The sequence below is a fragment of the Melospiza melodia genome, chromosome 22 (genome assembly GCF_035770615.1).
Source record: "Melospiza melodia melodia isolate bMelMel2 chromosome 22, bMelMel2.pri, whole genome shotgun sequence".
Lineage (NCBI taxonomy): Eukaryota > Metazoa > Chordata > Aves > Passeriformes > Passerellidae > Melospiza > Melospiza melodia.
In genome coordinates this window covers 11,050,335-11,071,246 of record NC_086215.1, presented here as the reverse complement: position 1 = coordinate 11,071,246, position 20,912 = coordinate 11,050,335, and the positions used below count along the sequence as shown (strand labels likewise).

The 20,912-nt window shown below is 53.2% G+C and overlaps 3 protein-coding genes across 10 annotated transcripts in view; 1 reads left to right on the top strand and 2 right to left on the bottom strand.

Moving 5' to 3' along the window:
* GPSM1 (G protein signaling modulator 1) overlaps window positions 1–8,631 on the top strand; it is a 65,387-nt gene extending 56,756 nt beyond the window's left edge. For 6 of the 7 annotated variants that reach the window (XM_063174984.1, XM_063174982.1, XM_063174986.1 and 3 more), the window contains 3 exons: window positions 4,173–4,332; window positions 6,398–6,606; window positions 6,697–8,631. In XM_063174984.1, coding sequence (XP_063031054.1) covers window positions 4,173–4,332; window positions 6,398–6,606; window positions 6,697–6,885 — 558 coding nt within the window. In that variant the 3' untranslated portion in view covers window positions 6,886–8,631. Of the gene's footprint in view, window positions 1–1,263; window positions 1,964–4,172; window positions 4,333–6,397; window positions 6,607–6,696 lie in introns of those variants that run through there. The other variant, XM_063174985.1, reaches the window with a different exon arrangement.
* Window positions 8,632–11,559: 2,928 nt separating this feature from the next.
* DNLZ (DNL-type zinc finger) lies at window positions 11,560–13,212 on the bottom strand. Its single transcript, XM_063174990.1, has 3 exons — window positions 12,934–13,212; window positions 12,408–12,547; window positions 11,560–11,848 (listed from the first exon to the last, which is right to left on the bottom strand). Exons 1-3 carry the CDS (start codon window positions 13,210–13,212, stop codon window positions 11,683–11,685), a joined length of 585 nt encoding a protein of 194 aa, XP_063031060.1. The 3' UTR covers window positions 11,560–11,682.
* Window positions 13,213–13,348: 136 nt separating this feature from the next.
* On the bottom strand, window positions 13,349–19,706 carry CARD9 (caspase recruitment domain family member 9). Of its 2 annotated transcripts, XM_063175071.1 has the most exons (13): window positions 19,536–19,706; window positions 19,037–19,259; window positions 18,565–18,702; window positions 17,902–18,227; window positions 17,347–17,526; window positions 17,044–17,193; window positions 16,644–16,769; window positions 16,366–16,557; window positions 15,794–15,835; window positions 15,182–15,227; window positions 14,502–14,572; window positions 13,911–13,987; window positions 13,349–13,676 (listed from the first exon to the last, which is right to left on the bottom strand). In XM_063175071.1, exons 2-13 carry the CDS (start codon window positions 19,218–19,220, stop codon window positions 13,580–13,582), a joined length of 1,629 nt encoding a protein of 542 aa, XP_063031141.1. In that variant the 5' UTR covers window positions 19,221–19,259; window positions 19,536–19,706; the 3' UTR covers window positions 13,349–13,579. The 2 variants fall into 2 exon arrangements, with proteins under 2 accessions (XP_063031141.1, XP_063031142.1); XM_063175072.1 differs by having other exon boundaries at window positions 19,037–19,706.
* Between the last annotated feature and the right edge of the window lie 1,206 nt (window positions 19,707–20,912).

Sequence of the window (20,912 nt, the reverse complement as noted above, 5' to 3'; positions counted from 1 at the left end):
GGCATGTGGGCACGGAGGTTGGGAATGGAGAGCTGCCAGGGCAGGTGAGCGCCTGCTTGGGCAAGGGCATGGATCTCCAAGGGCTGTCCATGGGGGAGAACTTGGTCCTGGGGACTGTTTGCTGGCTCTGTTACTGTGGAACAGGGTCAGGTCACTTCATCTCCAGGCTGTGTCCTTTCTGAGATGAGGTGGAATTGTGGTGGATGTGTTTGAATGCCGAGGCAGTGCTCTGAGGGGTGACAGTGACAAATGCTGAACCCTCCTCGCTCGTCCCTGACCTGGGCACTCACCAGGCACCTTCAGGCAGCAGCTCCTGAGCTGGCTCTGCTGTACCAGACCCACCAGGGTCCATCCACCCCTGGGATCTGCAAATCCCAACCAGCTGTCCTGGGAGGGCTGGACAAAGCCAGAGTGAGCAGCCCTGGAACCTGAGAGCTCCGTCCTGCGCTGGGTCAGGGCTGCAAGGAGCTGAGCCTGGAGGAGAGGAGGGGAACCAAGGCAGGTCAGTGCCCTGGGGACAGCAGCTGTGAGAGAAGCTGCTCTGACAGAGGGACGAGGTTTGGCCCTTGGGGTGGCTCTTGGGTGTCTGTGGTTTGGTTTGGTGGGCGAAGCTCCCTTCGAAGGGGATCCCACATGTTCGGGTGACCATGGAATCGCTGAGGGATGTGCCATGACTTGGCCAGCACAGAAATACTTTTGTGGTGCTTGGGGACCTCTGGGGCGCTGTCCCAGAGCGGATCTGACAGGCTTTGGTGGGGCTGAGCAGCATCCCGAGCTGCTGTGGGGGCAGCAGGAAGCTGTGGGAGAAGCTGCCACCACCAGAGCGTTGGGGTGAGGGATCTCTGCAGCAGATGTTGGTGTGGTTGGGCACAGCTGGGGCTGGCTGGGGGGCTCAGATGCCACAGAGAGATTGGGACAGGGTGCTGGTCCCAGGATTGGCAGTGGGAATTGTTCTCTGCGGGGTCCTGGGTGCGCAGCGGGTCCAAGGTGGGAGCCCTGCAGGGCATTTGTGGGCTGTGCCTTCAGGTGTTGGGAGCTGGGAGGTGGTTTAGTTCTTGCAATGAGGCTTTCTGCCTTTGTTTGATGGCTTTCCTGAATCCCAGTGAAAATGGCCAAGGGGGGTGAGGCTCAGGAGTCAGATCTGACTTTGTTTTGCCTCGCCTGGGATCGCTCCAGCCTTGGAGCTGCACATCTGGAGTGGTCAGACTGAGGGATGTCCACAGGAGATGCTGCTCCATGTCCTGCACCTCTGGGGCAGAGCTGGGCAGCCCAGGACCCTCTCATCCCAAAACTGTGACTGGTGTTATGTGGTGTGAGAGTTTATCAGAAAGGAAAATGTGTGTATTTGTGCTTCTCCACGGGGTGTAATGACCTTGGCTTGGGGCTCCTGAGGAAGCTGGTGGGAGAGGGGACAGTGGCAGAGCAGGATCCTGTCACACTCTGCAGCTGCTTTTTGCTGCCTTTCCAACACCTCGGCTGTGGTTTTACACATCCTGAATCCACCCAGGCAGGTTAAACAGCCTGCTCCTCCAGCAAGGGAATGTGTGCAAAAGCCTGGATGCCTTCCAGAGACCTGTGTGAGGAGAGGGAGCCCTGCTCCCCTCCACTCTCAGAAAATGTGAACAGAGCTCTGACCCCCATGAGTGGGACCCCAACCTGCCTGGGATGGTGCCATCCCTGTCCTGCCCGAGGTCAGGGAGCAGGAGCAGGGGTTCCACACTTGTCCTTGTCCCTGTGTGGGCAGAGCTGGGAGTGTCTCTGTGCCCGTGCCAAGGACGAGCGTGTTTGCGGCCAGATCTGCCCTGGGGTGATCTCTGCAGAGCCAGCAGCCCCGGGTCCCTCTGTCACTCCTTGTGACAGTGTCTGGCTGCCACAGGAAGGTGACAGCTGGCAGAATTTGGGCAGTTGCAGCGCTGGAGGCAGAGGATGGGGGATGAGGCCAGACAGGGACACCGGCCATGAGGTGAGAAGTGATTTTGGGGCTGGACACTGAGGCTGGTGCCCAGGAGCATTTGGGGATGTGGCTGTGTGTCTGTGCTGTGGCAGGGCATTGCTCAGCCCCACGAGGGCCTCCTGACCCTGGCTGTGCCCAGCCCTGGGCTCGGAGCAGATGGAGAGCCCCAGGGTGGGATCACAGCTCCATCTGCCCTCCCAGCTCCTGCCTCGGGGCTGGAGCAGCCTGGCAGGGAGGGAACTCAGAGCTCCCTGCCGTGTCACATTTGGGCATTTTAATTAGAGAGGTTCAGGCCTGGGGCAGGGTTTGGCTGCAGGGAGCCTGGTGCCCCGGGGCTGCCCACGGGCTGGCACAGCCCTGCCAGCACTGACATGGCCCATGGGCACTGACCTGGTGCCCCTCGGTGCCAGGCGCACAGCCAGCCCTGCCCCACACCTCCGTGCCCTGCCTGCTCTTGCTGCTCATTCAGAGCATCCTTTGCTCTGCCAGGGGCATTGGGGCAGGATCCCCAAACTGCAGGGTCTCTGCAGGAGGGGCTGTGGGGGATCTGTGGGGGGCAGCTCTGAGCTGGGGGCTCTGCCATGCCCTGCCAGGCTGCTCCTGCAAGCTGGAGCTCCCCCTGGCTCAGGGCTGCTCTGCTTTACTCCATGCAGTCGTGGAACAGCGGGAGGGAGGCTCGGTGTGAATGAACCGGTTTCCTCCTCTACCCTGAAATTTGGGTCACACAACCCAGCACAGCCGAGCTGTGAGAGATGAAGTTCACCCTCGGTTCAAGCCCCAGCCAGCTTTGATTTCTGAGGTGCAGCTGTTGGTGGCTCAGAGGGTCCGTGGGGCTGCATTAGTGGATCAGCACGTGGCAGGCAGGAGGTGAGAGGGGTTTTTCCCCTCCCTGATCAGCTCCCACATTGCCAATGTTCCTCTCTGGCCTGCTGCTAATTTTGACGCTGCCCTAAATAGAAGCTGAGTGCATCTCATCTGCTTCGCTTAGCATACAGGAAAATTGTTTTCCTTCATCTACCCAATCCAACTTGTGGCTTTAACCCTGTCGGCACAAGCCTCTCCCCAGTGCAGAGCTCCCCTGAAGGGCTTTGCCTGCCCCTGCCATGGGGAGGAGCTCTGGTGGGAGCAGCATTGTTTGTGGTGGGATTGGGAGGCTCCCAGGCCACCAGCAGAGCTGGGAGAGGGACTTTGCTTCAGCAGCAGCCCAGGGAATCCCCTGCTCTGATGGAAAGCCTGGCTGTGCCCTCTGCATCTCTCTGGTGGAATGTGCAGCCCCTCAGGAGGGACCCAGTGCCTCTGATTGACCTCTGGCTAGAAAATAGCTCAGATAGACCCAGTTCTAAGAGGTTTTGGTTGCTTTCTGTTGTGGCTTTTTTCCCAGCAACTGGTGGGACCGGCTCGGTGTGTAGGGAATATCCCCAAGCCTGGCAGATGCCCCTCTTATCACTGGCTAGTTTTATTTCCCATTCCAAGTGACTCCTTGGAAGGATCTGTGGTTCCTGCTGCTCTGTCTGCTCCAGATCAGGACACACAGCCCCTCTCCCTGCTGGAAGTGGCTTGGAGAGGCTGCCTCCAACACCAGCCTCCTGCAGCACAACTTAAATATATCCCTGTCTAGTGCAAGGTGCTCATTTGGGGCTCTTGTGCAAGAGCTGTTGTCCTGAAAATCTGTAATTTTGTGGCATTTTCAGCTGGGTGACTGCTACAAGTGCTGTGCTGAGGAAACAGGCACCGAGGGAAGTGTTGGGGTGTGAGGGGCAGTGGCCTGGAAAGGTTGGATTTAGCTGGTGGAAAAAGCAATCCCTGAGCTTGGGCTGAGCCCTGGGCACAGGGCAGCATTTCAGCCAGGGTGGCTGCACGGTTCTGCTCTGAGAATCCTGCTCTGAACCCAGCCCAGGAGCTCCCCTGGAGCAGTGCCAGGGTAAATTCAGTCTCCTTTCCCCTTTCCCATTGAGCCCCCAGGTTCCTGTGGCTGCTCTGCAGTGACAGCGGCTGCACGAGGCTCATCCATGCACGGGTTTGGGCTGTGGCAGTGCCTGGAGCCTCTGGGATCAGAGGGACCAAGGAGCAGAGACCCCGGCAGGCTCCAGACTGCGGGGCTTGGCACAGGGCACAGCCAGGAGCCAGCCTGGCACGGAGCAGGAGAGGGCACGGCTGTTGCTGAGACTCAGGGATTTGTTCAGCGTGCTCTGACTCTGACTCTCCTCTCTCTTGCCAGAAAATCAACCGGACCCCTTCGGACGAGGAATGCTTCTTTGACCTGTTGAGCAAGTTCCAGAGCAACCGGATGGATGATCAGCGCTGCCCGCTGGAGGAGTGCCCGGCCGAGGCTGCGGAGGGAGCGGCCCCGCGGGTCCCTGCGCTGGGGGAGCGGCTGTGTGAGCACCCAAACCCCAAATCCCCAAAATCCCCGCTCCTGTGGCAGTGGCGCTGCTCCCGCGGCGTGCCCGGCTGCTGTGGTTTGCCCTGCATCCCGGGATGTTTTCACTCAGCTCTCTGAACTTTTAGCAGTTCCTTGGCAATCTCAGTCATTATTTAAGGAAGGAAAAAACATTCTTATGTAAATGGTTGCTGAGGGAAAGGCTGGAGAATGTGAGCTAAGGTTTGGGGAGTAAATTAGCGAGAGAAATGCAGAATGCACTTGGATTTTTTTTCAGTGTGGGTCTTTAGATCTTGGATTCTGAGCAAGGAGGTTGGCACAGGACTTGTGCCACTTCCAGTACCTCCAGGAGGAAGATGATGATGGTCATTGCTGAGGGAGCTTTGTGACAAACTGGGGTCTGGGACGTGCAGGGGCCAGATCAGGCTTTCTCAGGCAAGTTAAAATATTGCCAGTTTTTGTAATAGCGTTGCCATGGAGGAAAAACTTCTGGATTTTGTACTGTTCTTGGATACGGTGGTGATAGGTGCTGTGTGAGGACAGAGGAGCCAGGAGGATGGATAAACAGTGGGAACTGCTCAGGCAAACAGCCCTAGGAAGGACAGGGATAAATTGAGGAAGGCGCCTGACAAATTGGGCAGGAAAGGCAGGGCTGTGTTTGCACTTGGGTTCCGTGGCTTTTTCAGTGTTCAGGGCCTTTGTTTAACCCAAGCTGTAAAATGCACAGATCACCCTCACATGCTTAATCACCAGCACAGAGGGCTCAAACCAGTTATTTAACCTGATGGATTTGTTCATCATCAGTTGCCAAATGAATATGAAGTGCAAATAGGAGAGGAGCCCCCTGACACTGCAGCACAAGCAGCGAGTGCCGGGGCAGGGGCTGAAGCTGAGGTCAGGCTGTGGTAGGAAGGCAGGTTGGCTCTGAGGTGAGAGGGTATTTATTGTCTAAAAATAAGGTGGAAATGAGCATTGTTTTGTCAAGAGATGCATTTCTGACACACAAGTGCATTTGGCTGTAACAGCTGTGTAATTTAGGAGATGGGGTTGAAAATGTGGAGCTTTATAAAGAATGCACGAGCGGCCCCACATTCTGTTCGGCTCTTTTGGGCTCTGAGCCTTTTGGACGTGTTATTTTTGAGGATTCTTTGTGAGCTGAAGGGGAGGAAACTCATCCCTGCGTCAGCACTGAGATTTTCTTGTGTTTCTGCAGCTCCATGAGCTGGGGCTCTAAGGACTTCGTGTTGGGAGGCTCAGAGCTCTGCTCCAGTGCTTTGTGCTCAGGGAGTGTAACCCCACTTGGGCTGGATTTCTGAGTTTTGCCTTGCTGGTTTGTTGTTTGGGAGCCTCTCCCTACCCAGCAGCTGCAGGAGCCCACGGGCTCTTTCCAAAGGGTCAGTGGTGGATAGATGAATGGACTGGTTCTGGACTGGGACCCCCAGCACCAGCACAGCCCAGGCTCTGTTCCGTGGGATGAGAAGCAGCAGAGCCCAGGAGTTTTTGCTGGTGCTGAGGCAGGTCCTGCAGCCCGTGACAGCCAGACTCAGCTCGGCAGTGCCTCTCCTTGGGCAAACAGCTCAGATTTCTGGGGGTCTGGGAAGGTGCTGCCAGGTGAGAGGCTCAGCCAGGCAGCTTTGCTGATGGCCTGTTTGCAATTAATCCCAGCTGTTGGGACTGTGTGGGTGCCTGTCACAGCCACAGGGGCCACCAGGAACTCTGTGCTCCCCTGCCATTGCCAGCTCTGCCTGTGCCTCGTGGTCCAGGTGGAAGCCAGAGTGGAAGTGGCAGTGCAGGGATCACCTGCAGGCTGTGGGTCAGCCCGGGGGCACTGGATCTCCTTTGGTGGCCTCCAGGAGCTGGCCAAGCCCAGGCAGGGAGCCCCACAAGGGAGCCAGCCGTGCAAGGTGGGTGTGTGAGGTTCTGCTTTATCAAGGCACTGATTGCCCCGCTGCTGCCTGCTGGGTTCGTGTGGGTTGGAGAGGAGTTTGGGGAGGGGATTTGGGCTCTGCAGCTCAGGCAGGGCAGGCAGAGCGGTGACCCTGCCCTGTGTTCCTCTCCCCCAGCACAGTCCGCCCTGATGGCATCCCCACAGACAGAGGAGTTCTTCGACCTCATTGCCAGCTCGCAGAGCAGGCGCCTGGATGACCAACGTGCCAACGTGGGCAACCTGCCCGGCCTGAGGATCACCCACAACAACCTGGGCCACCTGCGCGTGGAGGGGGACGCCCAGGAGCCCGGGGACGAGTTCTTCAACATGCTCATGAAGTGTCAGGTACGGGCACAGGGCTGGGGGGCTCCGGCACCCCTGCTCCAGCCCCTTGTCCCCGCCCTGTGCTAACGCTGAGCCCCTGTGTCCCTGCAGTCCTCCCGCATCGATGACCAGCGCTGTGCCCCCCCAGACTCCATCCCCCGCGGCCCCACCATGCCCGATGAAGACTTCTTCAGCCTCATCCAGCGTGTGCAGGCCAAGCGCATGGACGAGCAGCGTGTGGATTTGGCCTCAGCCCAGGAGGAGGCCGAGGAGGAGCAGCAGAGGCCTGGTTCCAGCTAAGAACCGGGCTTTGGGCTGGGGGGGTTGTTTCAGCTTTGTTTTGTTTTTTAAAAAGAACAGAGTAGGTGGTTTGAAGCCCGAGTGCTCCTGTGCTCCCAGTCTTGCACCTCCATCGTGTTCCTATGGGAGAGCCCAATGGATGGGGACAGTTTTTAAATAAGGGAGTTTTTTTTAGGACACTCGGCCACTGTAACTCTGGGCACAGCCCCTGGAAGACTTTAGCAGCCCCTTGCTGATCACCTAAAACCCCAGGAACTTGGAGGAGCCCACAAGGGGTAGCTAACTCCATCCTTGATTTCTTTTATTTCCACAACACTTTTATTTAAACAGGGAAAGGGAAGAACACCTTTTCCATTTTGAAGTCGTCCTGTCTTCCCTGACACAAATGGTTCTGGATTCTTCTCTGGAACATCTTGTTCAGCTTTGTTCCTTCTACAAGAGAAAAAGAACCCAAGTCCTTTAAACCTTATCCACCCCAGCTGCATCGTGGTCCCACACACCTGAGTGTATTTTAGGTTTGCTGAGGACTCTCTGGAGAGCCCTGGACCTTCTCTGCTTCCAGCTGCAGCCCTGCAGGACCTCCTGAGCTGGGGAAAAGCCTGTCTGACTGTAAGCTTTAGTGGGATTTGTTACCTCTGGAGCCCTCTGCAGCCCCATGGCAGGGGCTGTTCCTGGGCAGAGGGAAGAAAGAGGTCTCTGCCCAAGTGTTCAGCCCACAGCAATCAGGGAGAGCTCCTGGTGCCACTGAGCCAATGTGAGGGCACCCAAGACAGAACCTGTGTGTGACAGGGCCCTGCTTAAACAGCCAGCAAAGCTTTCATGGCTCACCCCTCCTTTTTTCTGTGTCCAGCAGCAGCTCAGGCCAATGGCCCTTCCCTCCTCGTGTTTCTCCCCAAACCAGCACTGAGGTGCTCCCAGTGAGGCTCTCTTGTTCTGCCCACCTGTCTGCAGCCCCTGGAGCCTCAGGAGAGCCCCAGTCTGGGGGGCTGGCTGGGAACTCACATTTACTGCCATTCCTTCCCCTTTTGGACCAGCTGGAAATGCTGGAGGAGGGGAGCAGGGCCGTGACTCGAGGAGCTGCAGTGTTTTCCCTGTGCTTGACCAGAGACTGTGCTGGACTTGAGCAGCTCCAGCGTTGAGCCGAAGCAGCGCCGCTCCTGCAGAGACCAAATCAGCACTTTGGACTGGAAATGCATTTGATGGAAACATTCCCAGCCAGCAGGGAAGTATTTTTAGACCAGTGATGCTGCTCATGGGGCATTTACCCTGCCTGCACTGACCATGTGGAGTGGTAGCTGCATTCACCTGCTACCTGGGAGCACTCACCTGCTGCTGGGCCAAGGCTGGGCCTGGCAGAGCTCTGGAGAGGGGAGAGGAGGAGCTGCCCATCCCTACCTACCAGCCAGGCTGGCATTTGTAAAAGAGAAAAACATTGATGATGACCTGACCAGCTGCAGGCTCAGGCCTGTGCAGCTCTCAGCCATGTGGTGAACTGGAACCTGACCATTAAGCTTTCAGAGGTATTATTGAGGTATTATTTGCCATATACTTGAATGTATGAGCTTATTTATTTTTTACATGTGCATTTGCTAATGTCATTTTAATGGGGAATTTCCAACCCACAGGTACTTGTTTTTTTTTCTAAAAAATAATCTGCCAAATGGATTAATATATTAGAAATGAATACAGCTCAAGGGGAAGGGGTGGGGGGAATTGTGCTTAATAAATATTTGTGTCTAAGCTTCAGTGCAAATACTCATTTCCATTATTTCCTGGCTCAGAGCAGGGCTAATCCTGGCCCTTTGGAATAAGGGTGGGGGGGGGGGTCTCTGGAAACAGACACCAGCACATGTGCTAAGGAAAGTGTTGTGCACCTACCTCCTTATCACTTTACTCTGTGAGCACATGGGGCTCATGGCAACACCACCATCTCAGTTCTGCCAGCATGGATGTGGCTGTGGAGGGAAGGCACAAAGCCCTGAGAATTCCCTGCCCAGAAGTTTCCAGGACGACAGGGCAGACAGAGCAGCCCTGCATGGCAGAGAAAAGGCCACTGGAAAAGGCTGAGGAGAGGCTGAGCTGCTCCTTTCAGGCCCTGCCCGGTCTGGGTGCCGCCCCGGCGCCTGGCCCAAAGCTGGGCTGTCCCCCAGAGCCAGGGGACAGGGGCAGGGAGTGCTGGGCACAGCCCTGGAGCAGACACAAAGCAGCAGCACCAGCCCATTCCAGCACAGCAGGCTGGAAGGCAGCCTGGGAGCAGCAGTTTGGATCCTGGGCCCTGTGAGGATAAAGCCAAGTCACAGCTGGGCTTCCCGTGCCTGGCTCATGTGTGCTGGCCACTGCCAGCCCTGAGCAAAGATTAATAAAGAGCCACCAGCTTGTTCCCATCAGGTGTTCTCACACCTCTGGGTGCCTGGGCACAGCAGCTCTGAGTGTGACCTGGGGCCAGAACTGTGCCCTCAGGTGTGCAGAGGCTCAGGCTGCCGGGAGCAGGTGATCTCTGGGACAGAGTGATGGTGTCACCTCCTGTCTGTCCATCCTGAGCAGCACAGGCTCCTTCTGAGCTCCTGCTGTGTGAATCCTCCTCTCTCCCACACCGGGAAGAGCTCTCTGATGGTGACATCCGCTGGAGAGCCGCGGGACTGCCGGCCGTGAGCGCTGCTGCTGCTGCAGCTGTGCAGTGTGAGCATCCTCTTCATGAAGAACCCTAAAAATGCAGCAGAAACACGAGATCCTGCCCTCTCCTACCCAGCTGTACACAAGCACCAGAGGGACTCACAGGACAGGGCTGATGGAGAAAGGCACTGAGGAGAAAAGCTGCTTCTCCTCACTCCCTACCTTTGGCTACAGCAAGCCCATGTGCTTACCTGTGTCCCCTTTCCAGAGCAAACCCACTGCCCCATGGCACAACATTTTTCAGAAAAAACATCTTCAAAAGGGAGCAAAAATTTCTGGTTTGTAGCTGCAATCTCTTAGCAGCAAATCTTTTTGTATTATGTGCAAATTCCCTCCCCTTATGTTAACCTGAATGTTCAGAGAAGCAGCAAGAACTGCCACCCACCATGCTCAGAGGCTTCTGTCTCTGTCCTACCCCAAAGAGCACCAGGTGACAAAGGGCACTGGCACAAGGAAACACGAAAATCTAGGAGCAGCCAACACAGGTTTTGCTACACTTTACTACATTTTTTACTAAAACATAGCAAAAATTTGCACCACCTTCCTGGGACCTAGTAACAGGTAAGAAAGGTAAGGAAAACAGTATTAAAAAGGCAGATTGTAAATGAGTTGTTTCCAAGGCAACACAGATCCTGCAACAGCTGCTCTGTTCCACCCCATCAAAGGCATCAGCACCATGGAAGCAGAATGCTGATTTTCAGATTAAAGGTAATAAAACAAACACTTTTCCAGCAGTGCTAATAGGTGCCAGCAGCCCAGCTCAGGGGGAGAACACAGCAGTGCTCAGAATGCAAATTCCTGTTTGTCAGTCCTGGGTCACTCCAGCAGCTGTGCCAGGGAGAGCTGCAGCTCACACATCTGAGCACACACGAGCTGCCTGATGAAGTTCCTGGCCCTGTTTCATCACTCTGCACTGACACTCCCACAGGACATGACAACTTTCCTGGTGCTCTGACCCAACACTTACAATGCAACACAAATAAAATTGTTATGAACACTCCAAATGAAGGGAATTTATTAATGCCTGCAATGCCCTCACTGAATCTGTGGCTGATGAAGCACCACAAGCAGCTGGGGATGCCTGGCTGAGAGAACTGGGCTTGCTCAGCCTCAGACACAAAGGTGAGAGAGGTTTTACTGCTTTCTGTGCCTCAGTGATGAGGGGAATCCACAGAGGTTGTGATTCAAGATCCTGAATATCCTCCTCTGACAAGCAGATTGAACTGGAATCCTCCAGAAGCCTCTTCCAAAGTGAATTAGTTTTTGATTGCAAGCTCAAAACCCTAAGAAAGCAGGTGGGAACTGTGCAGAGGGAACAAACCCTAACAAAGCACAGCATCATCATCTCAGTGCCTGATCCACCACTACCCCAGAGCTGCATGCTGACAAACTCCCACATCTGTCATTTATTTCTTTTTAAATTTCTAACTAATCTTAACCTACTGCAGCAGCACTAATAAGCCCCTCAATATCTGCCAAGACAACTTTCTGGGTCCTCTTCTTCTCCACCACTAGTAATTTTGCCTTCACACCCACACTCCCCCTCACCAACAAGGAGTGGTAAAACCCCCGTGCTGGAGCTCGAGTGGGATCAAAATACAAAACTTTCAGTCCTGACATGAGTGGCACAGAAACAAAACTCTGGAGGGGGTCAAAAGAACAGATAAAAGCAGTGTTTGACTGCATTAAGAGCAGGTGGTCTGACCCTCCTGCAGGGTTATTTTGGCTTTAGAAGTCTGGGACCCATCTCCTCAGGTGGTATCAATTGTCCCCTCTCCTGATTTGCCACACCTGAGCATCCCTAAAACCTCCAGCTCCAGCTGCACCTCGCTAGGTCAAACACATCTAGAGAATTTCTGAGCAAGGAACAAAGCCAGGCAAGGGACATTGGTGGGGTACTGAAAATTGCCTGAAATCAGCAGAACAAGTACCAGGAAAGACACCAACACACCTCTAAAGACATCAAAGGTGAAACTACACAAGGCAAAGACACACCACAGAGAAAACCCAACGCCCGAGTTTATTTTAGAAACAGCTGAACTCAGGGAATGAAGGTGAAGAGTCCAAGCAGAATGTCCCAAATCCCACGTGGCAGGTCTGTCCAACAGGCCACCATCTCACATGTCAGGTGTGTCCCTTGCTGCCAGGACCTGGGGGGGCTTCCTCCTTGTCCCCCTGTGCCAGCTGCCCCTGGGGCTCTGCAGGGCTCTCCAGCAGCAGCTCCAGCGCCTCCTCCCCAGCCACACGTCTCACCTGCTCCCCTCTGGCTGCCAGGATCTCCTCGATATTCCTGCACAGGGAGTTGAGAACCAGCAGTGACACCACGGCAAAGGCACACTGCACTCTGCCCTCAGCACTGACACCGTGCAGGGAATCACACCACTGGGAAAACCACCCAAAATTATCCACAGAAAACCACCCAAACCTTCTGGGACTGCTCTCATCCACTGGGATCAATGATTTAGCAATTACAGCTAAACAGAAGCTTTTAAAGTTATCTTGGGAATTTAGAAATCACTGGAACTCCACAGACCAATCTACACACTTGAAACATCCAAGGAAAGGCAGCAGTGAAGTGATAAAGCCTGAGGGGAACAGCAAATCACCCGCTGGCACCACTAAGGATCCCCGTGAAGTTTCTACTGCAGCTTCACACCAATTTATTTGGATCCTAGACAGCAACAGTCAAATTATAATGACTGAAAACAGAGTCTGTGTGTTTTGATGAATTGGATGAAACTTTGTTTTTAGTATGAACCACACTGGATAAAAATCACCAAAACAAGGCATCATTTCAGGAAGCTGCAGGTGGGAGCAGGGTGAGAGGAGGATGCTGGTGGCACACTCACCTCTTTCCCTCCAGGTCGGAGAACCAGCCCAGGTTGTCGGCGATGATGTGGTGGTTCCCACAGCCAGGACAGGTCACGATCACCACCCCTTGGTGGTAGGCAGCCTTAGAGATGGATTTGGCTGAACGGGTCTGGCACACCTGAAAAACAAAGTGGGTTTTATGAGCAGGGTAACTGCAGCTCCTGGGGCTTTTAAGACAAAAATAGTTTTGACATTAAAAGAGTCTTCCCTCCCTCATCTCTAACTATCCCAAGTCGGCTCCATCATGTTAGGATGTCGTGAGTTCAGCCCGAGACACAAAGGCTGAGAGAGGTTTCACTGCTTTCTGTGGCTAATGAGGAGGATCCATGGAGGCTGTGGGATCTCCACCTTCAGAGACACTCACAAGACCCCAAACACAATGAGCATGAACTTGAAACCTCCAGAGGGCTCTTCCACTCTGAATTAGTCTTTGCAAGTTTAAAACTAAGAAAACAGCTACACCATGAACCCCAGCGACGGTGCCCGCAGAGCGCGCACGCCCACCTTGCAGGTGTACACCAGGCGATAGTGCGTGGATGGCGGCGGCCCCTGGCCGGTGCAGAGCGGGCGGGCCGGGCCCCAGCGCTGTCCCTGGCCGGTGCAGAGCGGGCGGGCCGGGCTCCAGCGCTGTCCCTGGCCGGTGCAGAGCGGGCGGGCAGGCCCGCAGAGAAGCCCCGGGGCGGAGCGGGCCGGGCCCCTCAGGCCGGGCAGGGGGCGGCGGGGCCGCCATGGCGGCGGCTCCCGGAGCAGCGCCCTCAGCGCACGCTGCATGGCACCGCGCATGCGCCCTTAGCGCGCCCTGAGGCAGCGGCGGCCATGTTGGGTGCGGGCAATGCCGCCATGGCGGTGTCGGGCAATGCCCTTCATTAATTAACCTGTAATTAACCAGCTCAGCCCGGCCCTGTGTCACACGCTGGCATTTAAACCTGTTTATTGACCGAGAGGCCGTCAGAGCCATACAATAGTGTCACTGCAGCGCTTTTCATAAATGGGTGTTTGGATGGTTTTAGAATCCAAACAGTCCGTTGTGAATGAAATGGAGAGGCACAGGCACCCTGTAGAAGTTGGTGTTTCCCTCAGAGATTGGCTCCTGAGGAGCCTCTGGTGTCCCTGGTGTCCCTTTCCAAGGGATTTTGGTGTTGTCCCGCTCTCAGGAGCCCTCGGTGTCGGTGTTGTCGCTGCCAGAGGTGTTCTCCCAGTCCGCCTCATGGTGCCGGTCCTTGGGCGCCCTTCTCATTGCTCTTTTTCTGCAAGCAACACCAGATATACAACTTTCAGAAGGTGTTTTCTGCAAACAAGCCGTATTTCATGCTGTTACTATGTATCAGTCCCCTTTGTGGCTCATTTTAAACCCTTCATGGATCAAGCTTGGGGGCAGGAAAGGGGAAATACAAATACAAATACATGGATATACAAATCATGGATATACAAATACAAATAATGGATATTTCCAGGTCAGCCCTGCTTACTGCAGCCCAGACCTTCGGTAACGCTCAAAGCAGTCCTTCATCCTCCTCCTCTCCTTTTCTGCCAGTTCCTCGTTGGCCAAGCCACACTCCTTGAAAAGGAAAAAAAAAAAAAAAAAAAAAAAAACACCAAACCCTAAAAACATACGAATTTATTTTTGATCAGATCAGTGTTAACACCAGGTTGCTTCCTGCATCTGCAGAGTCAAGTACCAGCAGGTTCTTTACTGTGTGTGCAGGGTGGTAATGCTGCTGTTTCACACAGTTTTACTACATTTATTCCTCCAACATGTGTAATTCTGGGAGTCTGTTTTCTACAGCAACAGTAATTCTACAGTAATTACACTGGAAAACATCCCCACCCAGAGATGAAGGGCAGAAACTAATTATAAGTTTTTATACACAGATGGAGAAATGTCCACTGTAAATGTTTTGCTGTTCAGAGCTTGCCCTTTTTGGAAGGTGGATCTGCACAAAGTGCTCAGAGTTTGGAAAAGCAGGAGCTGCTAACATGCTTCTCCAAGCTGGTAAATCCATCATTAAGGAGAATATTAAAGATCACAAACCCCAGTCATAGAAAAGGAGAGCCCACAAAGATTCTCTTACACTTGGTGATTTTGGGGGGAGATGGCTCTCTTGAGGGCTGAGTTCCTGGTTTTGTACTTCCAGGCAATCTTCTGAAAGATAAAAAATCACAGCTTCAGTCAGAGTTGCCATTGCAAAGTAACTTCTCCCTCCAGTAGTTCTTCCAACTGAAGAGCTGTGATGTAACTGCACAGAGTCCCCAGCAGAACTGAAACCAAGCCCAAAGCACTCAGAGCTCCATCCTGTCATCAATCACAAGTCACTTCTCATTTTAACTGAGCCCTGAATCTTCCCCAGGATGGTGGGGTTCCCACCTCCCTCAGGAAGAGACAGAGCTTTCCACTTCCAGCTTCAGCAGGAGCAAAACAAACCTTTGCCAAGTAGCTCCTCTGAGGCCACCATGAGAAATGTGTTAATCATTATTTTATCCATCATTTGTCCCTGCTCCCCAAGTTGTGAATATCATGGCACTTCACACCAGACCCTATTTTGGTGAAACTCCTGTAGTGACCAAGTGTTACAATAGATATTTTTGAACTGAGCAAGGTAGAATAATAATAAAAGCCTTTTTGGATCAGTGCTGTTTAGTTTTAGTGAAAATTCTCCCATCTCAATGAATGAAAAGATCATTTAGATCTTCCAGGAGAGCAAAACAGAATGGACCATCTTCTCCAGAGCTCTACTCAATGTTTTCCCCTTACTTTTATCTGTCTGTGTATCTTCATCCAGATGACTGTGAAGAACAAGCTGTGGGGCAGAAAACAGAGCAAGAACATCAGAACTGTCCCTAGATAAAGGAATATAAAACCCAGGACATGCTAGAACCAACCTCTCTCTCCCTGTTGGTGCCAGAAAACAGCAGACAGCCAGGAGTTACAGATTTGCTCATGGATTTCTCCTCCATGAATAGATCCATCTCCCTTTGGCCTCATTTATACTTTTGGCCTCCAGACAATGTGACATTCACTCCCTCACTGAAGTTATGAACTAAGTGAAACTCTTTACTACAGGTGGCTCCAGGGTAAGACTTATTTTTGCCTGTTCTCACACAAGAGAACCAATTAAAAGCAATTAAAAAATAATTAAATTCCCTTGATTTGCTTAGACTCAACAAATCTTGCTGACTAATGCCATAACTGTGTCCTACACTTAGAACTTCAGGACACAGGGAGGTTCTGTCACTGTCTTGCTGCCTATGGACTGAAATGAGCCTGAGCCATTGAAAACTGCTGATACTTGGGGAGCTGAGCACAGGTGAGGAACATGAAACCATCCCAGAGGAAAGGGAAAGGTAAACAAGGACCCCTACTCACTTCCTGGGAATCTCTGGAGGAGGAGTCATCCAGGTCAGAGGTCTGAAACAAAACCAGTATAGATTGATTGTTCCTCATGAGCAAGGAGGAGACTTAGAGCTCCACAAAACACACAACTCCTACACTCCTGTCTGGACACTCAAGAAAGTACACACAATGACCTATTAATTAAAATATATCTAATTTAGCTCCAGAAAACGTAGCTCCCCATTTCATCCAAATGGTTCACAGCTAGTCTCTAAATAGAGCTACTCTTTGGTGGTTGAGGAACCCCTCAACACCAAAATGCTCCAAACATTTGGAAATGCTCCAAACACAAACACAGGTGGCCTGAGCTTGTATCTGTCCAGCTTTTCCATGCCTAAAACCAGGGTGGGGTGATAGGGACCATCACATCTTTCATTTTCTAAGCTCAGCATTTGCATGGCAATGGTTTTAATTAATTTTGGTGGTGGCTCAGGGAAGTATTCACTGCCTGATGAGCTGGAGCTGCTCAGGCACAAGGCCTGGGAACAGCCACAGCCTGACCCCATCCTCAGCTTCCCAATGCATCCAGGGGAGGAGAGCTATACCAGAGTGGGCAGCTCCAGCTGCAGCCTTTTCAGCTTGGCCTCCGTGGCCAGGAGCTGGCTCTCCTTCTGGAAGAGCTGCAGCTGCATCTCGTCACATCTCTCGCCCAGCTCGCGGATCTGCTTGCGGTAGGCGTCTCTCTCCACCAGGTTCTTGCAGTACTGCATGTGGAACTGCTCCCGGGTCAGGAGAGCCTGTGCAGGGGCACATGGGGCAGTCACACAACTGCACACACAGGCTGGCGTTTCTGCCCAAAAAGCAGTGAGGGATATTTTATCACCTGGTCTCTCTCCGAAGCCACTTCCTCCATCTGCTGCAGGACAGCCTCAATCCGCTTTTTGTACATCTGGGAGTCCTTCCTCAGAGATGTGCACTGTAGCTCCAGCACCTCTTTTTCCTCTGCAAACTGCTGAGACAAGGTCAAAAGCACCTGCCTGTGGGGAGAGCCTGAGCCAGACTGTCCCCACTCCTGCTCTGTGCCACAGATTGCTCTGGCCAGAGCTCCATGGGTGTCTGAGCTGTCAGCTGCCCCACACGGAGTGCTGAACTACAGGTACTATAGCAGGAGCAGCAGGGATTGCTCCTGAGCAGCTGCTCTGCTCCACAGGCAGGACACTGCAGGGGCTTCACCTGCCTGTGTGATCCAGAGCCCCAGCAGGGACGGGAGCAGCAGCACCTACTTTGTCCTGGAGCACCTTGGCCCGGCGCAGCTCCTTGCGCAGGCTGTAAATGGTGTTCACCAGCTCCCGGCGCTCTTCCACGGTCTGGCTGCAGTCATTCTCCAGAGTTTCCTTGGAGAGGCTCTTCTCCAAGTTCTGCTCCCTGGCAACCTGCAGGACAAAGGCAGAAGTGAGACAGGGCCACCATCTAACTCCATATCAGTTCTCTCCTCTCGGGGCTCTTGGGCAACAGCTGATCCCCACAATCTTCACCCTGGCTGCTACAAATAATCCCTTGAGTCGATACTCAACCACCCCACCAACCTGGAGAGTGTTTTCCAGTTCCTGGTTCTTGGCCAAGAGCAGCTCCTTCTCCTGCTGGATCTCCCACACCACCTCGTGGCTGGGGCGCTGCTCTATGGCGTGTTTCAGCTTCATGGTGTGCTTCCTCTCCAGCTTGCAGTCATCCTCAGCCTTCATGAGGCTGTGCTTCAGCTGATCGATCTACGAGAAGGTTCAGAGCTCAGCAGGAGAAAGGAGAGAGCTCTGGCCTGCAAAACCAGTTCTCTGTTCCCCAGCTGAATACAGAGCAAGTTTCTCCACAGCTGTTTTCCTCAAAGTTTTGTGCCCTGGAGCCAGAGTCCTGTGTGCTAACAGGTACATGTTCCTGTGCTGCCTTTGTGAGAGCAGCCTTGAGTGAGGGCAAGACTGGTCATCATTCACAGAACTTGTAAAATTTGTAAAATTCACGCCTACAGGGCTGAGCTGGGGACCACAAAGAAAAGATGCTCAGTGCTTCGTGCTAGACTGGAGCATCCTTGGCAAACAGAAGGTGCTCAGCCCAGGTGAGAGAGGGAAGCTGGAGGAGCTGTGCCTGACCTCTAGCAGCAGGTCCCTGTTCTTCATGAGGGCCGCGCTCTTCTCCTCGCTCTGCTTGGCGTAGCTCAGGGCCAGGCTGTAGTTCTCGTCCTTGCACTTGCGCAGCTCCTTGCTCAGGCTGTCCCTCTCCTCCTTCATCCTCTGGGCGCGCTCCTGGTGCTTGCGGAGCAGGCTGTCCCTGACCCACATCTCCCTGAGCGTGTCCTCCTTGGAGTGCAGCCACCCCGCCAGCTCCTGCGCCTTGCGCCGCTCCTCCTGCACCGCACCCTGCAGCTTCACGATCTCGTTCATCAGCACCTGGCTCAGGCCAGACTCGCCAGCCGTGTCTGCGTGGGGGACAGGGTCACTCTCTGCTCTCCTGGCTGCTGCCAAGGCACACACAGAGCTCGGCTTCCCCTGCACGTCACTGCAGCCAACCCTGACGGTGTGTGGGCAAATTATCCCCGCTGTGCCTCTCTGCTCTGTGCCTTCCTGCACCACACAACAGGCAGAGGGAAGAATTCAACCTCCTGCTTCCTCCTCCCCCTCCCCAGTCCAGCCCATGACACCAGGGCTGTTCTTCCCAGAACCCTTCCAAAGCACACATGGAACAAGGCAGGGAATGCTCCTGACTCTGCTCAGCAGCGCCAAAGGAAAAGCTGTTGTTGGGAACACAAACATTACCTATAATCATGGAGAAAACCCTGCTGGGCTCTTTGCCAGTTATTTTCTTATACAGCTGGGGATAATAAAGCTCAAGACTCTCCATAAATGCCTCAAAGCCCTTGTGTCCAGTTCGCTGAAGAATGTCCAGGAGAACACCTAAAATCAACAGGATATTCTATTCAGTTATTTCTCTCTTCACCTGTCTTTAACATAAGAAAAAATGGCTTCACTTCCTCCACATACCAAAGTCCCTGGGATCCACTCACAGAATAAATTAGGTTGGAAAAGACCTCTGGGAACATGAAGTCTATGACTGAACCCCCTTGGCAACCAGACCATGGCACCAAGTGCCACATCCAGGCTTTGTTTAAACACCTCCAGGGTGGGTGACACCAGCACCTCCCTGGGCAGCCCTTCCAGTGTCCGAGTCCCCAGACAATCCCAAACCAATGGCCTGGAAAGTCCCCAGGAGGATTGGAAGTGCTCCCACCTGCCTTCCGCTTGCGCATGACCAGGCTGGGGTCGTTGAGCACCTGCTCCTCATCGTCAGGGCTGAGCACTTTGCACTGCCGCAGGTACGGCGTGATCCGCGACGGCTCGATCACCGAGATCAGCTTCACACGGAAGTTCTCCAGGTTATTCCAGCAGATCTCATCATTATCCTCTTCCAGCATGCCAGCAGTGAGGGGAATGGGTGAGCAGCGTTGTCCTGTCTGGAAAAAAACACCAAAACCCAACCAAGCAGCCCCTGAGGCTCTCGGAGCAGTGTGGCAGTGGTGCTGAAACCAAGGACGTCAACACTGAGAATGCAGAAGTGTCCTCATGAGCTGTTGCCTCTGCTTTATGAGCAGCTCACTCTTCCTTCTCCACCTCCCAGCATGTGAGATCCCTGTGTTCTGTCTGACCACACAGACACCAAATCTAACACCCACAGAGCTGTGAAATACACTTTAATTCCCTGTTAATATCAGCCATTCTGTATCACCAACCTTCACCTCTGCAGTCACAAAAGCTCCCTTGATTCTCCTCCTGTGTCCTGGCTCTGAGGAAACCTGTCTGGGATGCAGCCTCCCTCTGTGCTCTGACTAGAGAAAAGATAACTCCAGGAACAAAACCGGGTTGAGAAAAAAAGGGGAAACTACTCAGCTATACCCTGAGACAGGAAAGGGAAGGAAAAGAGAGATAAATAAGAAAAGCAGAAGCCAGAATGGGTGAGGGGGGAGGAAAAAGATGGTAGTGGCATTGTGAGTCAGCAGCAACACATAAGCAGTGATTTTAGATTAATTCTGGTTTTGTTTTCTAATCTGTCTCACTGAAGGACCCGCTGGGCTCCAGAAAGTTTCCTTGTGCAGTGGTCAGAAAGGCTAAAAAGAATGAAAGCCACAGCCATAGGTGTGTGCAGCTGATTGCAGGGGACAAAACAAGCCACAAAATAAGAAGGAAGAGGCTCTTGAAAGGCTTTCCAGCTGTTAACATCTTCTCCAGGAAAAGAGGTGACAGCAAGAACTCACTCTTCATTTAGACAGAAGTCTCTTCAGTTGAAAAGGGTGATTGCTATATTGCTGCCTCTAATTTTGGATGTCCTCAAGCTTCCAGCATAATTATACAAGAAAGGGGAAGGGAATCAAGTCCTGGCAGAACAAGGAGCATCACCCCTGATTCCCAAATGACAGCAGTAAAGGAGCAGCCCAGCAAGCAGCTGGGTTATGTGATAATGCTGATAATTCCACTGTGATGATGCTGAGCATCACCAGAAGACCTGAGCCTGCCTCCCCCCTTCCCTCAGCCCTGGAGCTGAACTCAGAACTCACTCAGTGTTTTTTAAAAAAAGCCTGGAGAGCACATAGGCTCTGATGCCATGGCAGCATGACACATGTTCCCGTTAGCTTCCCACTCCCCTCTTTGTTCTGCTTTCTAAGTTTATGGAGAGTTTTTCCATCTTATCATCAGGAGTAGGGCAGAGATGCTCAGATTCTTCCAGCCTGTGTTTCTTATCATTAAATTAGCTTTACACTAAAAAAGATGCAGTACCTGTGTCAGCTGTGCCCTTGCTGGAGGTAATCAGTGTGTCTGTTAATTGACCAGTTTAGCCTGGGGAGGAGTTATTCCAGTGACAAATCAATTTAATCCTGAAAAGGACAAAGCCAGCTGCTGCTTACGCATTTCCCCCGCAAATAAATGACAAGGGCACCTTTTCAGCAGCATTTGCAAAGGCCAGCAATCATTTAGAGCACAGCTCACCTTTCCCACCAGTGCCTCACTGTAACAGCCTGGGCACAGCACCCACAACTCTGCCACAGCTGAATTTCCTGGAAAACTGCTATCTAGAGTGGCTTATGGGAAACAGAGCACACTGCAAGAGGAGA